The sequence below is a fragment of the Mercenaria mercenaria genome, chromosome 12, assembly GCF_021730395.1.
Source record: "Mercenaria mercenaria strain notata chromosome 12, MADL_Memer_1, whole genome shotgun sequence".
Lineage (NCBI taxonomy): Eukaryota > Metazoa > Mollusca > Bivalvia > Venerida > Veneridae > Mercenaria > Mercenaria mercenaria.
In genome coordinates this window covers 13,686,806-13,710,761 of record NC_069372.1, presented here as the reverse complement: position 1 = coordinate 13,710,761, position 23,956 = coordinate 13,686,806, and the positions used below count along the sequence as shown (strand labels likewise).

Genomic DNA, 23,956 nt, shown 5'->3' with positions numbered 1-23,956 from the left:
ATATATTTAGGGGTTCATCTCGCAAAGCACATGCACAACTGGCTTTCAAATGCAGATTTCAATCACTTGTGCTGTTTGCTGCAGGCAAGACTTCATGAGATCATTATCAATATTCTTTATTAGAAATAAATTCAGGATGAAACATATGAGCCGCGCCATGAGAAAACCAACATAGTGGCTTTGCGACCAGCATGGATCTAGACCAGCCTGCGCATCCGCGCAGTCTGGTTAGGATCCATGCTGTTCGCTAACAGTTTCTCTAATTCCAATAGGCTTTAAAAGCGAACAGCATGGAGCCTGACCAGACTGCGCGGATGCGCAGGCTGGTCTGGATCCATGCTGGTCGCAAACCCACTATGTTGTTTTTCTCATGGCACGGCTCATATGTTCTTCTTCTCACACTGCTTCGTTTCATTTAATTTTTGTTATCATCATGGTAGAATAAATAGAAATAGGATTATTATCTATGAGCAAGGTTTTGAACAAGGATGGATTGTGTACTAACAGGGTAATATATGTATGTGTGAATGTATATAAATGCCAGTTCGTCCTAGTTGTGCACAGCCGAAGACAGAATAGAATTATTAACAAGTTCCCCATTTGTAATACATTTCATGTGATTAAAATGTACATGTTGATGGATTGCCAAATGAGCTTGTCTGCTATACCTTTGCTCTACAGTTTCTATTTGTGTTTGACCTAGTTGGCAATGTGTAGCTCTGGCTGTTTTTGCTTTCAATGACCTTTTAATTTCAACTAACTACACCCCTTTCCCTGAGTTGACCATCTTAAATATAGTCTGTAAGATCTATATAAGCCTTAGGCTTTCGATCCTATCCTAAGCGTTTTTGTGAATTTTTTTTTTTTTTTTTTTTTGTAAACTATCTCGCTAATAAAATATGTTTAAACCAAATATAATCTATTCGATAACGTATTCGAACCATAAATGAAATTGTTTTCCTTTGAAATATCTTGAATTTTAAGTTCTCCATCAGACATGAATCAATCGTACTCTACCTTCAGTATCTGCTCTTCTTCGGAGAAGCAGCTGGAGTCTACATTCCATTTGTTGGATGTCATTTATTACTGACGAGATGATGCTAGATTTTATCTGTTATACTCATTCGAGAGCTGACTCGGGATGAAATATATGTCAAAGCATTCTCAGATCTAAGACAAGATAGACCTCATGCATCATAATGATATCTCGTGCTAGATATATGCAGTAAATATTTATTACGCCAGACTGGCTGGTATATATGTATTGAAGCACATCATTTTCATATCATTGTTTCTATGTTTCCAGTCCTATACAAAAAAAAAATGTATTATATAAAAATAAGACACAAGTTCAGTTTTCTGTAGATATCAGTAGGCACATGGAAATATGAATCAACTTATGAACCAATTAAGTTTTACTGCATTTTTCTCTCTTTCTCATTAAGATCATTGAGTTTGTTTCATTTTCATATTCATGTTTGTATAGACTGGTTTTCACTGCTGGACCTGGAGTAATTGGCAGCGAGATATTCCCAGTAGATATTGACTGGTCAGTTACGGTGTCTTATATCACATTCAGTACTCGCAGTGTGCCCCAGCCCCTTATATTTATGGTGTATTTTGAAATGTATATCATCATTATCGCGGCCAATAAGCATATTTGCAACATACCTCAAAATTAGCTGCCAGTGGATTCCAGGATATATATGTCTAAGTGTGTGCTGTTTCACATTTTGGCCTCTAAGTTCACACCGATATACATTCTAGTATCATACATCAAGTAGGGGTGTAAATGAACTATAATGTAGTTCCCTGTCTCCATTGTCTTTGAATATGCTGCTGAAATAACAAAGATGCTCAGCTTGCTTTTCTTATGTCGTTGAATGATCTGGTAATTCGTTTATATATGTTAAGTGAAAATGTAAAATATATTGCATTTCTTTGGAGAAAAAGTGGTACAAACTTCGTGTACCCGTCCTTCGACTTTCGTGATAAATTGTCAGAGGAAACTGGTGCTATATTTAGTTCCTTAACAACTTTAGTTATAATTTTTCTGCGGTTAAACCTGAACCAGTGTCACATAGGGGCATTACGTAATCAATAGACTACAGGACAATTTCTACGGCACTTCTGGTTTTCTGCAAAACCACAATTAACCTTTCTACTCATTACCCTCTAGAAATTGATATTATTGCATGTTTCAAGTTGAACGCGGTATAAGTTATGTTTGGTTATGGCCAATCTCCCATTAAACTGCGAAAGTAGAAATTTGAAACATATAATTTTTACTATCAGAAGACTTATCTAAGCTAAAGTTTATCGTTTTGTCAACTTTATATATCTTGTTTAAATATTAAACCTACGTACCGGTGATACATGATATTTTTCGGGCTCAAAGGATTGACTCAAAATCTTTTGACTATTAATAGATGGTACTGTTTTGAAGGGTCTCTTGTCTAACTTTTAACATCATTCTTGGTCACTACAAAAGAGAAAACATTTCCAGGGTCCTTGCCCTCCTTTGGTCACTTGAAAGCAGAATTTTCCAGGGCCCAGTTTTGTAAATGTTTCCCAAGAAACACAGAAATGAACTTGGACACTACCAATTTTAAATTATTAACTCATATGGAATTTCTGCAGATCTATACACTGGATGCATGGGTTTGTTTATTTTGAGATAGCTATGAAGCAGTTAAGAAACTACCTTGTTAAAATCTGGCAAACTTGAGCTTTTCTAAATTTATCTAAATTCAACGACAACCTAGAGAAATGTATCTTCATGCACACTAAATTCAAGGAAGTAAAATCGTTGACGACTTGTCGTTTTGAATACATAAGAATTTATCAATCTCATGTTTACGTTTTAATGTGCCTTTTCATGACATATCGTAACATATATTTCGTATACTTTATTCGTTAAATGATTGCACGACACGCACACACAATTTTGCTTTCTTGTGTTATGTTTCTTTAAACATTTATCAAACACTGAAAACTTCTATGTTAAAAGATGTTAGCATTCACGGGCAAGAAAATATTTTCAATATTGTCAATCATCAACCAGCAAGGTCCTGAGACTTTAGACTCGACTCGAATGTTTTCATCAATTTATGAAGTAAGGACACTTTTATATTCAGTTTTATTTCTGTTGGGACCTTACTGTCATTTTCATTTAAAGATATGTTCGAACAGCAGCTCGTCCTAGCAATATCTATTTGACTGCGAATAAGTGGTTAATTTGTCAAAGAACCTTAGGGTTATAAGTGTAATAAAAATATCCAAAAACATCATGCAAATATGGCGTCATGTGAAGTAAAGTATGCTGCTGACCTGCCTTAACAAACGAACATTCTACCAAATCGACGTCTCATCATCATTGAAAAAGCCTATATTGTATATAATAATAACCTCAAATCCTTAAATATGGATATATAATTAATGTGTGTAATAAAACACCATAGAGCACACATAAGAAAGTTATCCAGTTAATACAGTGATACGTAAAATGCGCTTTTGTTTTCTGTTACTACATGATAATGGCTGCAAAGTAACATTTTAAAAGTTAGCTGCCAAAATATGTTTTAAAATGAGCCGTGCCATGAGAAAACTAACATAGTGGGTTTGCGGCCAGCATGGATCCAGACCAGCCTGCGCATCCGCGCAGTCTGGTCAGGCTCCATGCTGTTCGCTTTTAAAGCCTATTGGAATTAGAGAAACTGTTAGCGAACAGCATGGAGCCTGACCAGACTGCGCGGATGCGCAGGCTGGTCTGGATCCATGCTGGTCGCATACCCATTATGTTGGTTTTCCCATGGCATGGCTCAAATGTCTATTTATTGTAAGATTTGCATAAATATTGCACTGAGTTATTTAAAATCGTACTATTAACTGCTGTTATTGTGCTATGTTTGTCCTAGTCAAAGGAAACTGTCTGGTAAATTATTAATTTTTCAATATTTTAATCCAAAGATATCATACATGGAAGACAAAACGAATTACATACTATATTAAATCAGATGTGCTGTCATTGTATAACATTTTGTCTTTAAATGGACATGAAACAAATCATTGAACAAAATATCGAAATCTTTGAAGAGATGTATAAGAACAGATGGAAGATATCGGCAGTATGTAGATTATAAAGTAGCGTATGAGTCAGATCTTCCTACTACAAGAGACATTAACTGATTATATAAGATAGATAAGATGTAAGACAAGATAATACCTGAGAAATATTATACTTCGTTGTGCTTAAATCAAATAAACATTCTATAGGGAAAAATATTTAATGCATGTACGTTATTGACTTCATGCTTGCAATGCTCTTTTTCTCACACTGTATCACACTTTAGTATAAAGCTATAAAGTCTTGCATATCTCTCTCCTTTACACTTGGTTGGAATGGACTGTTAGCAAAATCTGTTATTAGGCACATTTTTCTGCTCCCCCTCTTCATTATTACTATCATCACCACTATCAGCATGATTATCAACATTGTTACCACAACCATCATCATTGTCGTCACTACCATGGTAATCAGACGGACTTAAAACCTGTAGAAATTATTGAAACGATTAATACTTATATAGTTCATTTTGCACGACGGACTATCATATTGATTTTGTTGCTTGTTCTAATTATAATTATGTTCCAGATTAATAATGTTTTACCTTATAATTTATTAACTAGAATCACGTCGATACGTGATAAATTAGGTCTAGAAATTAATTTGTTGATTGAGTCCTTGATGGTATTTGTAATATATCAGTTATCATTTACAAGACAAAGTGAAAGAATATAGAAACAGCAATATCGGGCCAGTCCAGAGTCCAAGGGCGCTTTCAGCTCGTATTTTAAGATCAGTTTTTAACATGACGTCCAATTCTCCAACGTTAAAACATATTGTACTCTTACAATTATCTTGTTGAGATAATAAGGATTTTTAATGTAACGTTTTAATTTCATTTCTAGTAATTATGCAAATGGAAACAAATTGAAACTAGAGCTTCTTGTCCGCTGGAATTATATAGTGATACGGTTTTCTTTTAAAAGACTAATAATTCCATAAGAATCTAAATGTCTTGATATACCGGATATTCGTTGGTGTCCATTGATTGAGGAAGAATTCTTCATGTCTGGCTCAAATTCTGACGTCTTTCGGCATATGTTTAGATGTTGAGTCATAGCGGTTTGAAAATATTAGTTTTATAAACCATGAATTATTTTCCAATCGATACATTATCTGTTATTGATTTTGAAGTCGATAAGTAAGCCAGAGTACAGAAACAGATAATAAGATATCAAATAGGGGTATGCCATTTAAAAATGATTTTGCATTCATAACCCGGCAATTAGTTAAATAACGTAAACAATTTATACTCATTCATTAGAATTACTGTTTCTTTCCCTAACGGTATTATGGTTCTCACATGATTTAGATTATAAAGTTTGATTTAGATAATAATGATTTAATTTGTTCAAATCGATTGAAAATGTTCTCTTGGTACAAATGAATATTAGTTTTTGAGTTTCAACAATATCCCAAAATTTATTTCATTAATTTGCATTAAAATGTTAAGAAACTCTCTAGTTGTACATATGTATTTAAGTTTGCGTCTCGACTGCTGGAGCGGACGCCGTTCAGAACCAACCTCTTGCATCAAGCAGTTTTAGTCAGGATTTCGTTTTGACAGGCGATTTGCGATTATTGAGCCTATGTTTTTATAAATAAATCTCCTGTATTTTGTAACCTTAAGGCATTAGCTACATTGAAATGAGCCATGCCATGAGAAAACCAGCATAGTGGGTTTGCGACCAGCAAGGATCCAGACCAGCCTGCGCATCCGCGCAGTCTGGTCACGATCCATGCTGTTCGCTTTTAAAGTCTACTGCAATTAGAAAAACCGTTAGCGAACAGCATGGATCCTGACCAGACTGCGCGGATGCGCAGGCTGGTCTGGATCCATGCTGGTCGCAAACCCACTATGTTGGTTTTCCCATGGCACGGCTCAAATATTATGATCTTTATAAAGAAAAATGACTATCCAGAACTTATTACTGGTGTGACAACACCGGTGAAGGTGAATAAGTACAACTTTCCATATAGCATGGCCAGAAAAGTATCCACAATTTTATATCTTCTTGGTATACTGACATGCTCTTGGTATCACCTGATTTGGAATGGTATCTTTGACATTTATTTTTGTTGTTGCTGGTCGGTTAAAAGTTGCAGACTTTAAGTTTCCAAAGGACAAAAGTTCTGGCTCGGTCGGAACCTGGATATAATATCTTAACCCTACCTTCGATAAGGCAGTACATGAAACAAACTCTACGACAGAAAACAGGGTCACATCTTTCTGTATAGGATACACTTTAGTAAGAAGTGACAACTGAAAATATTTTCTGGTTATTATTTGCTTTCGTATTCAGTTAAAATCAATTAAAGAGGACCATGGAAAATAACTGTGTTTGGTAACGACCCAAGTTTTACCAAGGAAAGAAATTGTTTTTTTTTTTATTTTGTTTTTGCCTATTTTCTTCCTCAAAGGAGGGTAAATCAGGGGCCATTGACAGTCCTTTCGTTTCCGAGGACTGTTTCTGACAGGTGTTAATTTCTTTATTTGTAACAGTTAAGGAACGATTCATCTTCTATAAGGAAGGATAGAATAATCGTTTACGAATAAGAATCATGATATTTTGGTAGATTTTAGACGAAATTTATATTAATTGCTGTATTTCCGTTTTAGGTGCCGAGGACTTTGAACTTTGAAAATCTTTAAACTAAATGTATATTACATGTCAAAAATGTCAAAGGCATAGGACCATTTACGTCATCGTTATTGGTATGACAATTACAATCCATGTTTGCTAGCAGAAATATTATGTGAATTTGCTGATCTTCATGTAAATGCAACAGCAGATTATCTTGGAGTATCGTTCAATAAGCATTTGGGACAGGGGCAGGGTATTAGACCTAATTAAATAGGAAATATTTATATTTCCGTTAACACAGGTTTAAGCCAATGACTTATTTGGTACCAACGTGTTTAAGAATGTCTATTAACTAGCCGATGGTTGCTATTGTTGTGGTAATGTCTGCTAATGTGTATCCGTTTGTTGAAAAACTACATAATTGATATAGCTGTTTCTGCTGCCAGGATTAAACCATCTCCCTTTATTGCCTAGATTAAATAGTACGTACCAGGATAATTATATGTTCGGTTCTGACCCATCACCCATTAACCCGCGGAAGTGGAAATTTGACACATATAATTTTCACTATCAAACGATTTCATCTAAGATAAAGTTTATCGTTTTGTCACCTTTCTGTGTCGTACTTGAATCTTACGTAGATTTTTAAGATACTTACTTATTGCGTCGTAACAAACACATACAGCGATCAAGGTTGTTGTATAAATCTACCTTAAGACTCGCTTCAGCTCTTAAGTCTATTTTAATACCAGCTTTTGAGTAAATATACTCTCACTACTTAAAGATGGATATATTTTCTTAGGTCATGCGCCGTAGTATAGACTTTAGTTTCGCGCACTAATACATTGAAACTTTTTCAATTGCCTGCCTTTTTTTAGCTCTGGAGGTCAGGGAGCTTAACATAGAAAGGAGAACCTTTAGACGACGTCTTCTCACGAACCACTTGATGGATCTTTCCCAAACTAAGTATTTAGCATCGTTTGATAGATCTATCTCAAGCTTCGTTTTTTCAGATGGTTGCGCTAGGATTGCAAGAGCTAAATATAGAAAATAACCTTCTCCTCATGACCACGTCAATCATTTTTCTTTAAACTTAATAGGTAACTTCTTGTTTTATGTTCAAATATCCCTGTTGACGTAATAGAAGAATCTTTAAGCGACTTCTTCTCTTGTCTCAATTGATGAATTTTCACCACACCTGGTCTGTAACATCCTAGGATAGCCCGAGCTAAAAGTTATTAAACTAGTTCCTGTTGGCTATTTTTAAGGGAACTAGTGCAAATAATGGATTTGAACTTGGCCTGAAGCATCATTTTGCGGATCTTAATTTTGTTCAAATGGTTGCACTGGTTCCCTTTTATAAGCTACCAGGGTTTCTTCTGATGAAGCAGTTAATTGATCCTCATTAAACAACCATTTTTTTTTTGCATTTAACGTACAGTTAGTTATGACACATATTTCATGTTAATTCAGTTGAACGCCGGTAGGGTCAATATGGCCGTCTTGTGTCTATACTTAAATCTAACAGATGAACTTGCCAAAGCTCAAAGAACCACCTCGATTCTTTTTTGAAACTGAACAGTTTGAGTTTTGCTAAATGCAGCGGCTACTATATAATAAAGCAAGGAAATACATTTTGAAAAATAAAAAGCTAGAGCGATGGTTTATATAGCCGTCTTAACTTTTACTCATTAATGATATCTTGTTCACTACTTGTCAATAAATGCTAGGTAGGGTGAAGTCTTATCCAAATGTTATTAATTCGAATCTTTATGTTTAGGCAATTTCTGTTTTGCCGATTTGAAAAGCAGAAAGCAACATCCGATGCCACTGATTTAAGAATTGGTACGGAAAACAGTTCACTGCACAAACTGTATGTATTTTTTGCTGGAGGCTGCACCTTTTGTTGCTGATGTTACATACAGTTTTAGAACAACATCTTGAAGTATTTCATAGAAGTATATGAACAGCTGTTGTTACGATTTTTTTCTGAAAACTAATTGAAGCATGCAATGTAGAATGTATGCAGTTTAGAATTACAGACATTTATTGAAGCAGATATGTGGTGTTGATACCGCAACACTGGAATATCAGCTGCTGTATATAACACGCTTAGGAAATGTTTTACATTCATATGAGCCGTGCCATGAGAAAACCAACATAGTGGGTTTGCGACCAGCATGGATCCAGACCAGCCTGCGCATCCGCGCAGTCTGGTCAGGCTCCATGCTGTTCGCTTTTAAAGCCTATTTGAATTGGAAAAACTGTTAGCGAACAGCATGGATCCTGACCAGACTGCGCGGATGCGCAGGCTGGTCTGGATCCATGCTGGTCGCAAACCCACTATGTTGGTTTTCTCATGGCACGGCTCAATTATTTTTACAAATGAGGGTAAACTGCTAGCAAACCTCAACTATTTTGTCCCCATCCAAAGTTACAGAAAGTGTAAATAAAAGTAATCCATGCCAGTAGTCAAGTTCTAACACCGGCGTATGCTTTCGACATCTATTTGTCTGCAATAGGGGATTAATTTATGTGTATACCTGTAATCAAACCATCGAAACTCAGCAAGTAAAGCAAATATGGCGTCCTGCGAAGCAAGGTATGCTGCTGGCATTTTCAACAATATGTACATACTAGTAAACCGCCGCCCTAACACCTTTGAAAAAAATAACATAGTTTGAGATAATACCCTTGAATATGATCGTATAAGTTTCTGTGTTTAAAATTAGCGCAGGGCTCACAGACGAAAGTTTCGTCACTATAGCTTCAAGCTGATAAACAAAAACAAATCAAGTGTACAGTGTTAAATGTCCAGAATTCATTGTAACTACTGCGTAAGTTGTTCATACGGTAATCAACGCTCTGTTTTAGTTATTTACGCTATTCTTTTTCTATATTACTAACGTTGGTGCCAGTCAAAAGAACTGTATCAATTCAACAGCAAGACTTTCCTATACAATCAATCACAAACTTTATCTGACAGAAACGTGTTTTATCATTATATCTTTCCTGTAACATTGATATGAAGAATATTATTAGATATTTTAAAATTGTGTTGTAATCTTTGAATTTAACAATATAAAAGATAAAACAGAACATATGGAAGATTTCAGCTGTATGTAGACGATAAAATAGTTTACTAGTCAGAACTTCCCTATTTTGGAGACATTAATTGATTGTGTAAGATAAATTCAATGTTAGATTAAGATCATACCTGGGGAAAACAGTGAGCTTTAAAGCTGGGCTGTTTTTATTAAATTAATATTTATGGTACTTCAGGAAAAAGCCTCGTTCTCTCGTACCCTCGGTTCGAGTGTGTTTATCAGTTGATACCAGTTGAAAAAAGAAATATGTGAATTTGTTTCTCCTCATGCATTATTATAACCGTCACCGTCACAGCCATTATGGACATCGTCATTAATATTGAAGGTCTGTATTCATGCAACATTATGATGTTTCCCAGAAATGTGAATTATGTAAATAACTCCAGTTTATAGCTCGTTTTTCCACGACAGACTAGCATATTGATTTTGCTGCCTGTTTTGATAATTTTCTATTTATGCTTGAACAGATTAATGATGTTTTATCTCGTAATTTATAATCAGCAGTCTCGTTATTACGTGATTAATTATATGTGAAATCAATTAGTTGATTGATTCCTTGATAATACATATACAAAAGTCAAGGTAAACATTTCATAAGACAGGTTGTACACGGCGAGCAGTTGATTCCTGTATAGAAAAAGTAGCCATTAACTGTTAATGGTATGCCGAATTCTTCGATGCATTGGTTCCACGAGCTGACATTTTAAAATTGTAGATTTTTTTCATGTTGTCATATGGTCCATCGCTAAAGCTGGAAAGTCACGGCTAGTATATGCATATAGATATTGACATTTTCCTTACATATATCTTGTTATGTTAAGGATTTATGGCGTAACATGCTGTTTTATTTCTAGCAGTTATGCACACAAAACGAAAAAACAAATTGATATGAAATCGTCTTGTGGTTCGCTAGAAATTCGCTAAAGACTTTTAGAAAATTGAATCTTGGGAACGTCTTTTTACAAGGAATCATCAAAAAATGAAACCTAAAGACGCTTTATATTAGGTACCTGAATAAATCTTGTTGTTTTTAAATATCATATTTCTAATTGTCGGGATTAATTGCATTTCTGTGTGATCCCATAAGACTCATGTTGATATTTTGTTTCATAAGGGTTATCACCTCTGATATAGAGGTGGCGACTACTTTGATGAAATATTCTGTGATAACACCACATATTGTCAGTTACTCGAGGGGCGACTTCCAAAAAGATCTTTAAAATGGAGGAGGCAGCTAATGAATTCCCAAGATTCGTTTAAGACATTGACGAAACTTGGGTATAGCAAATAATGTTTTGCTAAATGGTAATCTTACATGAAACAATTTTATCTCTGCGTGCTCAGGGCGCGGCTGCATGATTGAGGGACGGGTAAATGTCACACGAGTAACATGTTTTAGAAATCATCTGATTAATAATACGTTATTCGAAGTAAAATTTACAATAAATGTAGAATGCTTATAACTCTTATTTGTCACTTCTGCGTCTCCACTATTCATAGGAATAAAGAACTGTAAAGACGTAATTTAGTAATATTTCTGAGCCCCAAAGTTGAAATGAACACAGTGTTATCGGTCACGAAGTTCAAATCAATTTTCAATATAATCAATCATCAACTGGCGAATAACGAGTTTCTGTGACTTAGGACATATAATTATTCAACTATTTCTGAAGTAGTCACACTTCAAATCTAATATTTGATTCCGTCCGATTACCTACAACTGAAGATCTGTTCGAACAGCGGCGTATCCTAGCAAGATCCATTTGACTTCAATAAGTGATTGATTCGGGTGTATACCTGTAATCAAAAACAATCAACACGGAATGTCATTGCGACGTACTGCGAAGAAAGGTATGCTGCCGACCTTTTTGAATCTTGTTTCAACATGACGTACAATTTGCTAAACCAACGGTCTTACGTCATTGAAAACGCTGATATGGTTTTTGGAATAATAGGCACTAATATGGTCATATGCAACAGCACAGAGCACATGTAGAAAAGCCATGCAATTGGTAGGCTGAAATGTAAAATGGCTTCTCCTTATTGTTTCTGCATTTTGATACTGTAAATGTCGGCTGTCAAACTAAATAAAATGTTAATCAAAGGAAATTATAATTTTTGAATTTTTAATTATTGACTTGATCTTCAACTAAATTTTGTTTTCATTCACAGGACATGCTATATCTCAGTCAACTTTGTTTGCCTCTTAATGTTAAATAAAATGAAAGAAAATACAAAAAATAGTTAATTAGTTAGGACTTCCTTCTACAAACAGTTAAACATTAATTTGCATTATGTGGTGATTGACTTTGTAAAAATCATGATTTTCCCTTAAAGTTCAAAGTTCATATCAATCGCAAAAACTAGTTTGAATGTGTCGTGAAGTTATTGGCCTGAGCTGATTGCCGTCTTTTACAATTCCATACAAATCTTGAAGTAAAAAGAAATTGATCAGTATTGTCATACAAAACGGGATAAAGTTGGGTTAATGGTAACAATGGAGTTTGTATTGTTTTTAGTCAGCTTGACAAGAGGTCAGTATTTACGAATATTTTCTCCTCTACCTCAACATTTTGTTTTACTAGCATCATTATCACAACGGTTGGCTTCACTAATGTTGATAGCCTACACAAACGCAACATGTTGTTTTCCAGAAATGATAATTATTTAAATGGCTTCAGTTTATAGCCCGTTTTATGCGACAGACCAGCATATTGATTTCCATCCCGTTCTAATGAAGTTTCAATAATCCCTGAACAGATTCCTGATGTTTTATTTCGTAATTTATTAACTGGAACCACGTCATTACGTGATGAATTTAATGCAGAAATCAATTAGTTGATCGATTCCTTGATAATACATATAACAATGCCAAAGAAAATGCTTCATAAGAGATTTTTTCCTGTATGACATTGGTCGAGAGTTTTTATGCCGTTTGCAGAAATACCGCCAGTGAATATATACAGTTGATGGTTTGAATCCACACCAGCCCAGAGTCAAATTCTTCCACGTCAGGGATCGGAAAGTCCGTAGTTTAACGGTCAATGTTTTATTTCACGACATTAAGACGGGAAAGTCACAGGCTGTTAATTTAAAACTGAAATGAAATTTATATGTATTGGCATTTTTACATGTTTTCTGTTACTACGCATCAATTTTATTTCATTTCTAGTAATCACACAGATATTTACAATTTTAAAACAAAGTTTACGAGGGATTCTGTTTTGTTGGGAAAAACGCTGTAGTTTTTTTTTTATAATATAGTTTTTCTTTATAAGACAAGTCATGTGGATAAAGATCAAACTATCTTAATATTCCAGGTATTTGTTCAAGTATCTATTGATTATGGAAGCATTATTCATGGATGTCTCAATTTGTGGCTATTTGTTTTCAAATGTTGAGTAAGACTGGTTTTATAAACCATGAACTATTTTGCGGTGATACGCAATCAGTTATTGATTATTGATTTTGAATTAGATGATTAAGTTTAAAGTACACAACTAGATAATAAGATATCAACATGTGTATTTTAATCACATTTTGTCATTATAAAATATTTACTTACTCATTCTTTCTCCGGCAGTCTGTTACAACTTACTGTTTTAAGCTGAGTCTTTCGCGAACTTTGGTTCATTATAAGCCCGGCCTTGTAGCTCCTGCTCAAGTATGTTCAAGTCAAATACTTTTATCTCGAAGTGTTTTGTTAGTACAAATGTTAAGTAGTTTTCAAGTTCCAATTATAATTTTAAATGTTTGTCATTTTATAAATCTACTTTTCATATCAATCAAAAATGAAAACAAAAACGCTTATTTTAGGGATTGATTATTTTATGAAAAGACTCCATGTCATTACGGACAAATTGTGTATCTTTCAAAGGTCATCAAAAGTCTGATCTGGTCATTCTTAAATTACAATTTCTCGTGATAGGCGTCGTATGATTATTGACTTTACGTCTGTAATCTTCTGTGATAACTCACTGACTGTTAACCTTTAGGCATTCCTGCCAGACTATTAGCTACACTGAAATATTAGATAGAACAAACATTGATCTTATTGAAGAATAATAACTATCTAGAACTTAATATTGGTGTGACAACGAGAAGAAATTTGAAAGACTTCGTTTATGATGTAGAGCCAACGTTATGCGTGTTGGAATACGAAGTATTTGCATCACTAGAAGACTTAGTAAGCGAAATCTAGAGAATGGTAAAAAGAAAACTGGTTTTAGACGGAACGTTTGATTAGGACTGTGTAGTTTTCTTGTATATTTACTGTAGATCGTTTCTTGTATGGTACCATATCACGGAACTACAACCGCAGTGGACCGTCAAGTATGACAGAAATTATGTTCCTCGCAAAAGAGATTAGTTTTGTTCTACATCCAAATAGGCGACCCGAGTTTAGGACGTCATAACGGGCTTTATTTCCGCCCCGGAAGTTAGCCCTTATCATGCTGGACACGGTTGATTCTGCCTTTGCGACCAGTGTAGATATTGATCAACCTGCACATCCGTGCAGTCTGATCATGATCTGCACTGTTCGCCATTCAGTCAGTATCTTTTTGGTATTCTCCCCTTTTAACAGTTAATGGTACTGTCCAAATTGAAAGATGGACAAGTTCATTATAGAAATTTAGCAGGATAAGGGTTAGTACCAACAGATAGGCTCAGCAATCTGCATCAAAGTCAAAACTTGATTGAATCATGTTAAATTGTTAATTTCTTTCTCTTGTAAAGGAACTACATATCACCCAGAGTTTTAGATAAGACAGACATTTCATGAACATTATTCGTTATATTTTGGCAGATTTACACGAACATTATCTAAAGTGCTATCTTTACGTTTTATGTGCTTAAGATTGATCTACAAAAATTCAAGATAAGCACAACTTCTGATAATCAGTAAAACATCGTATAAATAATAATGATGCTTGAAACAAGAAATTAGAATTTAAGAAAGAGCGTAACTTCTATATTCATGTTAAGAATATATTTAATGTATTCGTGCAGTTGATTGTCACTGGAAATTTTGATTTAGACAAGCATACTCGCTGATAGATATGAATTTAAAACATTTGCTAGTTACTGTAACTAGCCACAGCTTATGTAAGTTGGATGTCCTAGAAGCTAATAGATAGCTAGCCAGGTGAAGCCTTCAATATCATTGTCCTGTACAAAAATAAGAAACCAGAGAATCGGAATGTGCCATTTTTGTGTGTGTGAAAGTTTGTATGTCCAGGCTTATTTGAATAAATTCAAGCTTTTTTATCAATTTATTTAGTTCCGCAATTTATGCATTTCTTTTTCCTTTCAACAGTACATCAAACGCCCAGATGCTTATTAACTGAAATCAAAAGAAAGCGTTTTCAATGTTAAACGAAATCTCGTTTGGTGCCACGATATTTAAGGAAATCTCACAATATGTTTTTATCAGAATTTCATATCTTTTTATTTTATATTATCTTTATGTTGTGTAATCTTGCAATAGTAGTTAGAAAAAGTGAAAACGCTGGTGGTATGTGGCTATGTGGCTATTCTGTTCCTGTCATCAGGCGTTTGTAGGCGTGTGATTTAGTCCCTATACCAGAGTAGGTCAACTGTTAAACATATTTTAATCATTATACTGCCCACAGACTTATGATGTGAATTAACTGACCTTGTGGTAAAATGCTACAGCAGATAATCTCGGATTATCATTCCTTGAAATAATCTTTTAATCCCCTCAGTGACCTGCATGTCGATTCAGTTAAACAAGAGAGATTGATTACATATACACAGTTCGAATTTAGTTCAATGATCTAATCAACTGTTGAAAGAATAGACATGCCACTGAATAAACCGGTCTCATTAAAGGATCTTTTATTTAAAATAGATATGAATTTTATGATACCTTTTAAACCCAGTAACAAATTTCCAGTCTGTTGGGAGATAAACACACTGACGTAGAATTGAAGCTAATTTTTGGATAAAACTGTGCCTTCGGGTTTATATCTGCTCCCAAATAAAATTTAATGTGTTTTAGTTTAAATACACAAGACAGACGAGGTGTCAATTCAAACGATACCATGCAAGCAACCACTAAAACATACAAAAAGTCCACTTCACCTCCCATTGCGAAATTGGTTTAAGTAGCAAAGGTAAAACGAACTTCAGTTATTGATATAAATATATCTATGTATTCAAGGCGACAATTTTTGGGGAAAGTCAAGAGTTTGGGCAAATAAAGGAATGTCTGTATTTTTGGCACTATAACTTTGATATCGTTTTATATGGGACATGTTGATTTAAAGGGAAAGAGGTTATTCAGTGCAGTTTCTTCATTAGCTGAAAGCCAACAGATATTAATCTTTGAAACAGTAAATATTTTAGGGGGTTTCATGAAAATTCATTTAATGTTGCTAAATGGTAGAAGATACAGACAATATTCATTATTTTTGCAATTCTGCATCTATTTTAACTGATTTTGCTTTGATCTGTACTTTGAAGTGTTGCGTGTTCAACCATTTACCACCTCTCATAGTTAAAGTACAAAAAGCCGCCTATTATACCTGTAAATGTAAAATGATAATGATCATTTTTTTGGTTTGTAAACTTTGATCAGATAAACAAAAGAACTGCATGTTTTCATTTTCAAAATAACCACTTATTGATTATAATGTTCTTTTTCAAAATAAACTTTCCTGCAAAGAAAAGAATATATTGGTGATTAGAGACGATTATACAGGCTTTAACAATGTTATCTCGGTGTCCCATCTGTAGGGCCCTAAAGAAACATGTTTGGGCTATGCCCTAAACCCGGAGTATCTTACTGCAGTCATAACTTAAAAGCTGTAATATTGATACACAGGCAAAATTAACATGTTATAACTTTATAGAACTTTTCGAGATATCACAAGGGTTATATCTACTGGAAATATTTGTAAAAAAATCATTGTTATGGGATGTATTAAATAGATATTGAAAATAATGAAGAACAACTATGGTACTTTGAGGACGAAAATGTGGAAATTCAGGTAACTATTCGATAATCAATTTTGCTAATTTTGCAGTTTATGTCACTAACTGACAAATTATCGCGCGGATAACTAATACAATTTAGCCCAAAAATAAAAAGAGAAAGAAAAATGAGGCAGGAAACAGAATCCACATTTTTTGCATTTTATCTTGCTTTATTGAACAGGAAACTGCGGATGAAAGACGTAAAAGAACAATCGTTCGATTGAAATATGTTTTCAGTAACACAAATGCACGCAGCATGACAGCGCCTCGACATGTTAACATTGACTTTTATGAAGAATTTATCCACGTTTTGCAAACTTCGACCTATTAATTAAACGATCAGATTTGTTGTACAAATAATGCACAAAGGCAACCAGAAACATGACTAAAAAGGTTGTGCCGTACACTGCAGATAAAGAGAGATAATTCACTTTCACCGCTATCACAACTATTACAAGTATGAAAGATTTACTTCCCTTCTCTCAATTTATGTAAAATGTTGAAGTGTGTTTGCTTTACTTTGTTTGAAGTTCATATTCCCAGGTAAATAGAAGTTTTCATTAGAAATCAATGCATTCAATTGTTGTACATTTATGAACAATATTTTGTTGACATTTCCTTTGAAGTTTCTGTGAATGACAGAGATAATATTATATTGTTCAGACCATCACGATAAAACAACCTATAATAAAGAATTTATTCAGTATACGAAGCATTTTGATGAGTATGTAAGGCTGTATAGGTGTACCCCAAGGAAATTACACATTATAGTTTTTACTGGAAAATGCACTTGAACAAAATACACATGGACTACGTAAAAACGAAAGTAAATAATTGTGCCTTATTTATTATTTTAGTTATCAGCATTATCTGCAAATCATTCTTCCTTCTTTTTCTCATCATCATCATCATCAATAATCATCATTTTTCATCATTCGTATCTGCATCGCTTGTTCATCATCGCTTTCTCGCTAACATCCATCATCATCATCATCATCACAATCATAATATTCATCATAATCATATTCCTATTCATCATTATCATATTGATAATTATCATCATCATCTTCTTTTTCGTCGTCGCCGTCTTCATCATCACAGTTACCGTTTGTTTCAGTGACTTCTAGATTTCGCTTAACAATATAATTGTTTTAAAAAATTTTTTATAGTTCAGCATTAACATGAAAAATAATAGATTGTAACATATCTAAATAACAGCAATAATGAATCCAACATTTTCTCGTGCAGGTTCGAGAGCTGGTAGGAAGATGCACGTGTCCAGTACAATTTCCAATCATCAAAGTGGGCGAGGGAAAATACAAGATTGGTGACAATCAAACTCTAGTCTTTGTTAGGGTAAGTAGCGTGTTATATTATGTTGACTGTCTCAAACATGTCTCAGTAGCAAAAAAGAAATAGAAGAACTTTCATAAAGTAAAATAAATGGAAGGGAGAAAATGTGCTATTTTCTTTATTCATTTTTAAAGAACAAAGCTTTCATCTTTTCAACAAAAGCAATAAATATTTCTTTATTGATTTATACTGAATATAACATTTGTCTGCTATAGAGGCATCATTTTGGCCAGAATATTCATAATTCATCTTTTATGTACCTCTAGAGAACAATTAAGTTACTCCAATAGAGTTTTTAAAAACAGAACTAATATCATTTTTATATAACAAATTATAAATGAAATTGTGAAACCCCTTTGCTTGCAGATATTGCGTAAACATGTGATGATACGAGTGGGTGGAGGATGGGACACCCTGGAACATTATCTAGACAGGCATGATCCCTGCCGCTGCGGTTTTCAAGGTCAGTTTTAGTCTGGCTACTGGCTAGATAAACCTTTTCAATTATTTAAAATCATTTCTCAATATATACTGACCGACCGATCGTTTTTGCTTTTGAAAAAAAAATGGACACTATCATACAACATTTGAATAGGCTCTGGAGTTAAATCTGTGAACAAAACATAGGGTCTGAACACATGAACACAGACTAGGTAATCTTTAACATTTCTTCTCAAAATTGTAAACAAAACCCCGAACATTAAAGGTGTATAAATTACGACCTTACGATTTCTCTAAATAAGTGTTAACGAGGTCAGGTTGGTTTAAACTCGTCATTTTAAATAAAATGACCACCAGGAGGTGGGGGAATTTTATAACTTTAATAATGGGTTTCGTTCCGTAAAGTTTCGCATCGTCATTTAAATCTCTAACGTTGTAAAGTTTTCATGACACATTAAATGTGCCTTAAAGGTCCATTGTGTCAGCTGTTTAGTGGGAAACCGTTGCAGTTTGGTCTCTACGTGATATATAGTGCAGCAATTATCGCCCAGTTTACGTATATTAGAATAATTGAGCCACGTTGCAAGTTTAGGTACTTTATTTTATATTCTAGAAAAGATGCAGAAACAGCTTCGAAGCTGACGTCAGTTATAAGTGGGATCTTTTACCGTGAAACATTCAAAAGAATGACACAGCATTTTATTTTTTTAGTTATTGTAACATTTTAAGGCTTTGTCATTAAACGTGAAACCTTTCTGTACGATACCGGTAAAATGATATCTAAAAGCCATAAAAAATGTTTGTGCTAAAGAGTTTTGAAAAAAAAAAAATTCAATCAACCGGCGTATAGTTTAACCTGTGGAAATGACTTTCACCTCCACCGGCCACACTGACTGTACCCGTATCCTTGTCCGAAAGCAAACATTTATGCCGTCGACTGGTCTAGTTCAATACAAGTAGACAAAACTTGAAGAAATAAAATCTGTAGAAATGTATTTATGACGTCATGCAATAAAGCATAAAATGAACAAAATGCGGGTTAATAGTCAAAAATGTTTGCCCTTGCTGTTGTGGGCAATAGTTTTGACTATCAATCGGAAAGTCAGTCAGATAAATGTATAACATTGCACGATTTATCTCAATTTCTCGAGATCTATTGAGATAAACGGACATACTTGACTCGAAGTGAAGTCAAACATTCCGATCTCAGCAAGATAGTTTCAAGTTTTCAAGTTTCATTCATTCAATTCCAATAGGCTAAAAACCCAGGAGTAAATTAACATGCAGAATTTATGACGAACGTGCATATAAACATCAATGCAAATAATTTACAATTGGAGTAGGTTACATACCAATAATGGATTGACGCACGCACTTACGCACGCATGCACTTACGCATTTACACACGCACGCAAGCACACACCTAAACAGGAAAATATTCCAGGCTTATGTGTTTAGACATAGTTATAAAGATATATTGTCTTTAAATTTAAATAATTATGTTCATTCTCTGTTTTTACACTAACATTTGCAAAAATATCTTTCTTCAGGATTGAATGCATTGTTTACGTTATTTTATTTGTTGTTACATGTATGAAATACTTTTTATGAGGGTTTTGTGATGTATAATTGAAAAGTTTCATATAATATAATAACCTGATCAGTATTTATTTTACATTAATCATAATCATTGGTCAGTTTAAGTGGTGATGATGGCTATGTTTACCAGTTAAGTAAGCCTTTGTTATAATATCATACAGGGGTTTTGATAAGATTCCATAAATATGAATAAATGGCTAGAATTAGAGGTGTCACACAGATAAAAATTGAATTAATTTTGATAATAAATGTGGCATGTATAGCATATTTTTAATTTCCATATCTTAAGTATATAAATAGTCAAAGATATCTCTTTGAGCTCACATCGATTACCCGGGTATTCAAATCGAAAAGAGATTATCCTGTTCAGTTCAGTTGAATGAGTATGAAAATAATATGTATATAATTTGCAAAGAACGTATGCAGGTATGCATGGGACGGCGTGACCTAAATCATTCATAAAATAAATCAGCGAAATTTCAGTTGCAATTTTATATAAAACTTTGTGAAGTTGTGATGTCATAATTTGATCTCAAGTATACAAAAAATAGTAAATAAAAGCACAGCTAACTGCAGTAGTAGCAAGCTTACTTAGAATGTTTTGATTTTACAGGTCACCGCGGGGGAAGGGGCGCTTCAACTCCTAGAAGAGCGAGTACAACAACTGTCTCAAAATCCTTGCCAGGCACTCCAAAAACCTCGAGAAAGTTATCATTGACAGCTCAAGTTAGTTCAACACATTCCGGAAGCACTCCTCGTCCGGCTTCTCCGAGCATGCGCAGTGCATCACCTGGTCCAACCTCTAGAAAACTTAGTTTAACTGGGAAAGGAACTGTACCTCAGCCCGCACAAAGTGTGACGTCCCCAAATATTGTACAAAAGAAACCAAACTTCTCTAATTCCGGCCAGAATGTCTCTGGAAAAATTCAAACTGTAAATCAAACTGGAACTAGTAGTTCCGGAAGTTTCCCAGTAGGGAGTTTTGTGAAACAGTCTCAAATTAGTCTTTCGCGGCAGTTGTCTTCAGGCTCAACAGGAAGTCAGCCGCCGGCAACACCACGCCGAAGTGCAAGTCCGTCGCCGAGGCCACAGTCGCCGTCACAGAGGAGGAGTGAATCTCCCGCGCCAGTAATTGCCAATCGTCTCAGAAGTCCGTCCCCAGCACCGATGACTCAAAAAGGCTCGAACCAAGTTCGACCACAGTCAGTTCCGGCAACGCAGAGATGTGCTTCGCCGGTAAAACAGATCACCTTGTCAGAACTTAGGTTGGTAAAGTATTTCGATGCTTCTTACATTACCAAATAGGCCTAGTTTATTACTCGTTTATCTAACGTACACTGTCGCAGAATTATATTCATACATTTTCAAATTCGTTAAGCCATATTTGAAAAAGATCGATTGTAATTAAGCAAACTCCCAGGAGCAATTACCTCCCTTGGCGCTACTCTCGGAGTGACCATGAAAATCACATGATTTCTTACTTTCCATTTCATTTTTAGCTCACCTGAGCAATGCTCAGGAGAATTTTTGTGATCGCTCGATGTCCGGCGTCTGTCTGTCTGTCGTCCGTTGTCTGTCGACTGTCAACATTTAGCTTGTGTATGCGGTAGAGGCTGTATTTTTCAACTGATCTTCATGAAATTTGGTCAGAAAGCTAGGCCGAGTTCGAAAATGGGTCATCTTGGATCAAAAGCTAGGTCACTAGGTCAAATCGAACAAAAACCTTGTGTATGCGATAGAGGCTGTATTTTTCAACCGGTCTTCATAAAATTTTGTCAGAAATATAACCCTGATAAAATCTAGGCCAAATTTGAAAATGGGTATTCTGGGGTCAAAAACTAGGTCACTAGGTCAAATCAAACAAAAACCTTGTGTATGCGATAGAGGCTGTAGTTTTCAATTAATCTTTATGAATTTTATTCAGAAAGATTACCTTGATGAAATCTAGAAAGAGTTTGAAAATGGGTCAGCTGGGATCAAAAACTAGGTCACTATGTCAAATCAAAGAAAAACCTTATGTATGCGATAGAGGCTTTATTTTTCAATTAATCTTCATGAATTTTTGTCAGAATGATTACCTTGATAAAACCTAGGCCGAGTTTGAAAAATAGGTCATCTAAGGTGAAAAACTAGGTCACTAGGTCAAATCAAGAAAAACCTCGTGTATGCGATAGAGGCTGTATTTTTCAATCAATCTTCATGAATTTTAGTCAAAATGATAACATTGATAAAATCTAGGCCCAGTTTGAAAATGGGTCATCTGGGGTCAAAAGCTAGGTCACTAGGTCAAATCAAACAAACACTTTGTGTATGCGATAGAGGTTCAGCTGATCTTCATAAAGTTTTGTCAGAATTATAACCCTGATAAAATCTAGGCCAAGTTTGAAAATGGGTCATCTGGGGTCAAAAACTAGGTCACTACGTCAAATCAAAGAAAAATTTTGTGTATGCGATAGAGGCTTTATTTTCATTAATCTTCATGAATTTTGGTCAGAATGATTACCTTGATAAAACCTAGGCCGAGTTTGAAAATAGGTCATCTAAGGTGAAAAACTAGGTCACTAGGTCAAATCAAAGAAAAACCTCGTGTATGCGATAGAGGCTGAATTTTTCAATCAATCTTCATGAATTTTATTCAGAATGATAACATTGATAAAATCTAGGCCCAGTTTGAAAATGGATCATCTGGGGTCAAAAACTAGGTCACTAGGTCAAACCAAGGAAAAACCTTGTGTATGCAACAGGGGCTGCATTTTACAATGGATTTTCATTAAATTTGGTCAGAATGGTTGCCTTGATCAAATCTAGGTCAGTTGCGAATATGAATAGTCTGGGGTCAAAAACTAGGTCACTAGGTCAAATCAAAGAAACACCTTGTGTATGCGATAGACGCTGTATTTTTCAATTGATCTTCATGAAATTTGGTCAGAATGATAGCCTTGATGAAATCTAGGTCAAGTTCGAATTTGGGTCATCTGGGATAAAAAAACCAGGGCACTAGGTCAAATAAAAAAATATACTTGTTTATACTTAAGATTTTTGCTCCAATTTTAATGATAATTGGTCAGAATATTTTTTTCCATGAAATCACTAGGTCAAACATGTTTACACTGTTATGGTGTGTTATGGAGTGTTTCTCAGGTGAGCGACCTAGGGCCATCAAGGCCCTCTCGTTGTTTCATTATGTCGCTGAGATTAGCATTAAATCTCTTAAAATACTACAAAAAAAAAGCAGTTTCAATAATTTCAATCTAATATAAAATGTTGCAATAAACAATTTATCGCTGTGAGGGGAGACCACTGTGTAGGTGAACTGAAAATAATCTCTTAACACCGTGCATCTATGCATGTACTAAGGAAAGTATAGTAACAATACAATTTCTTACATCATTTGTTTATTTAATATTATTATCCAAATATGGAGCAATATTTAATTTGTTTAATCTTAAGTAGATTAATTAGTAAGTGAATTTTTTCCTAATACACAAGACAAATATATCGCTTTTAAAACGGCTTAGATAGCTTTGATATCACAGTGCCATTTATCCGTTTCAGTGTGAGGTATTTAATGTTTGTTCTGATTAATGCCAAAGTTATGAATAACTCCTTAAATCTATGTCTTACACGACTTTCCCACAATATGATTTAAAAATACTGATCTATGTTTGTAGACAGTCATTTAAAACTTGTAATCGACGAGTGTTTCATTTTATGTTAATTTAATTTGGAATATCAAAATAAATGCT

The 23,956-nt window shown here is 34.5% G+C and overlaps 1 protein-coding gene across 2 annotated transcripts in view; it reads left to right on the top strand.

Annotated features, from left to right (window-relative positions):
- The window catches only part of LOC123533112 (GAS2-like protein pickled eggs), a 79,511-nt gene that overhangs the window by 43,972 nt on the left and 11,583 nt on the right, over positions 1 to 23,956 (top strand). The window contains exons 1-4 of one of the 2 annotated variants that reach the window (XM_053519259.1): positions 16,698 to 16,831; positions 18,066 to 18,173; positions 18,537 to 18,633; positions 20,824 to 21,475. In XM_053519259.1, coding sequence (XP_053375234.1) covers positions 18,555 to 18,633; positions 20,824 to 21,475 — 731 coding nt within the window. In that variant the 5' untranslated portion in view covers positions 16,698 to 16,831; positions 18,066 to 18,173; positions 18,537 to 18,554. Of the gene's footprint in view, positions 1 to 16,697; positions 16,832 to 18,065; positions 18,174 to 18,536; positions 18,634 to 20,823; positions 21,476 to 23,956 lie in introns of those variants that run through there. The other variant, XM_053519258.1, reaches the window with a different exon arrangement.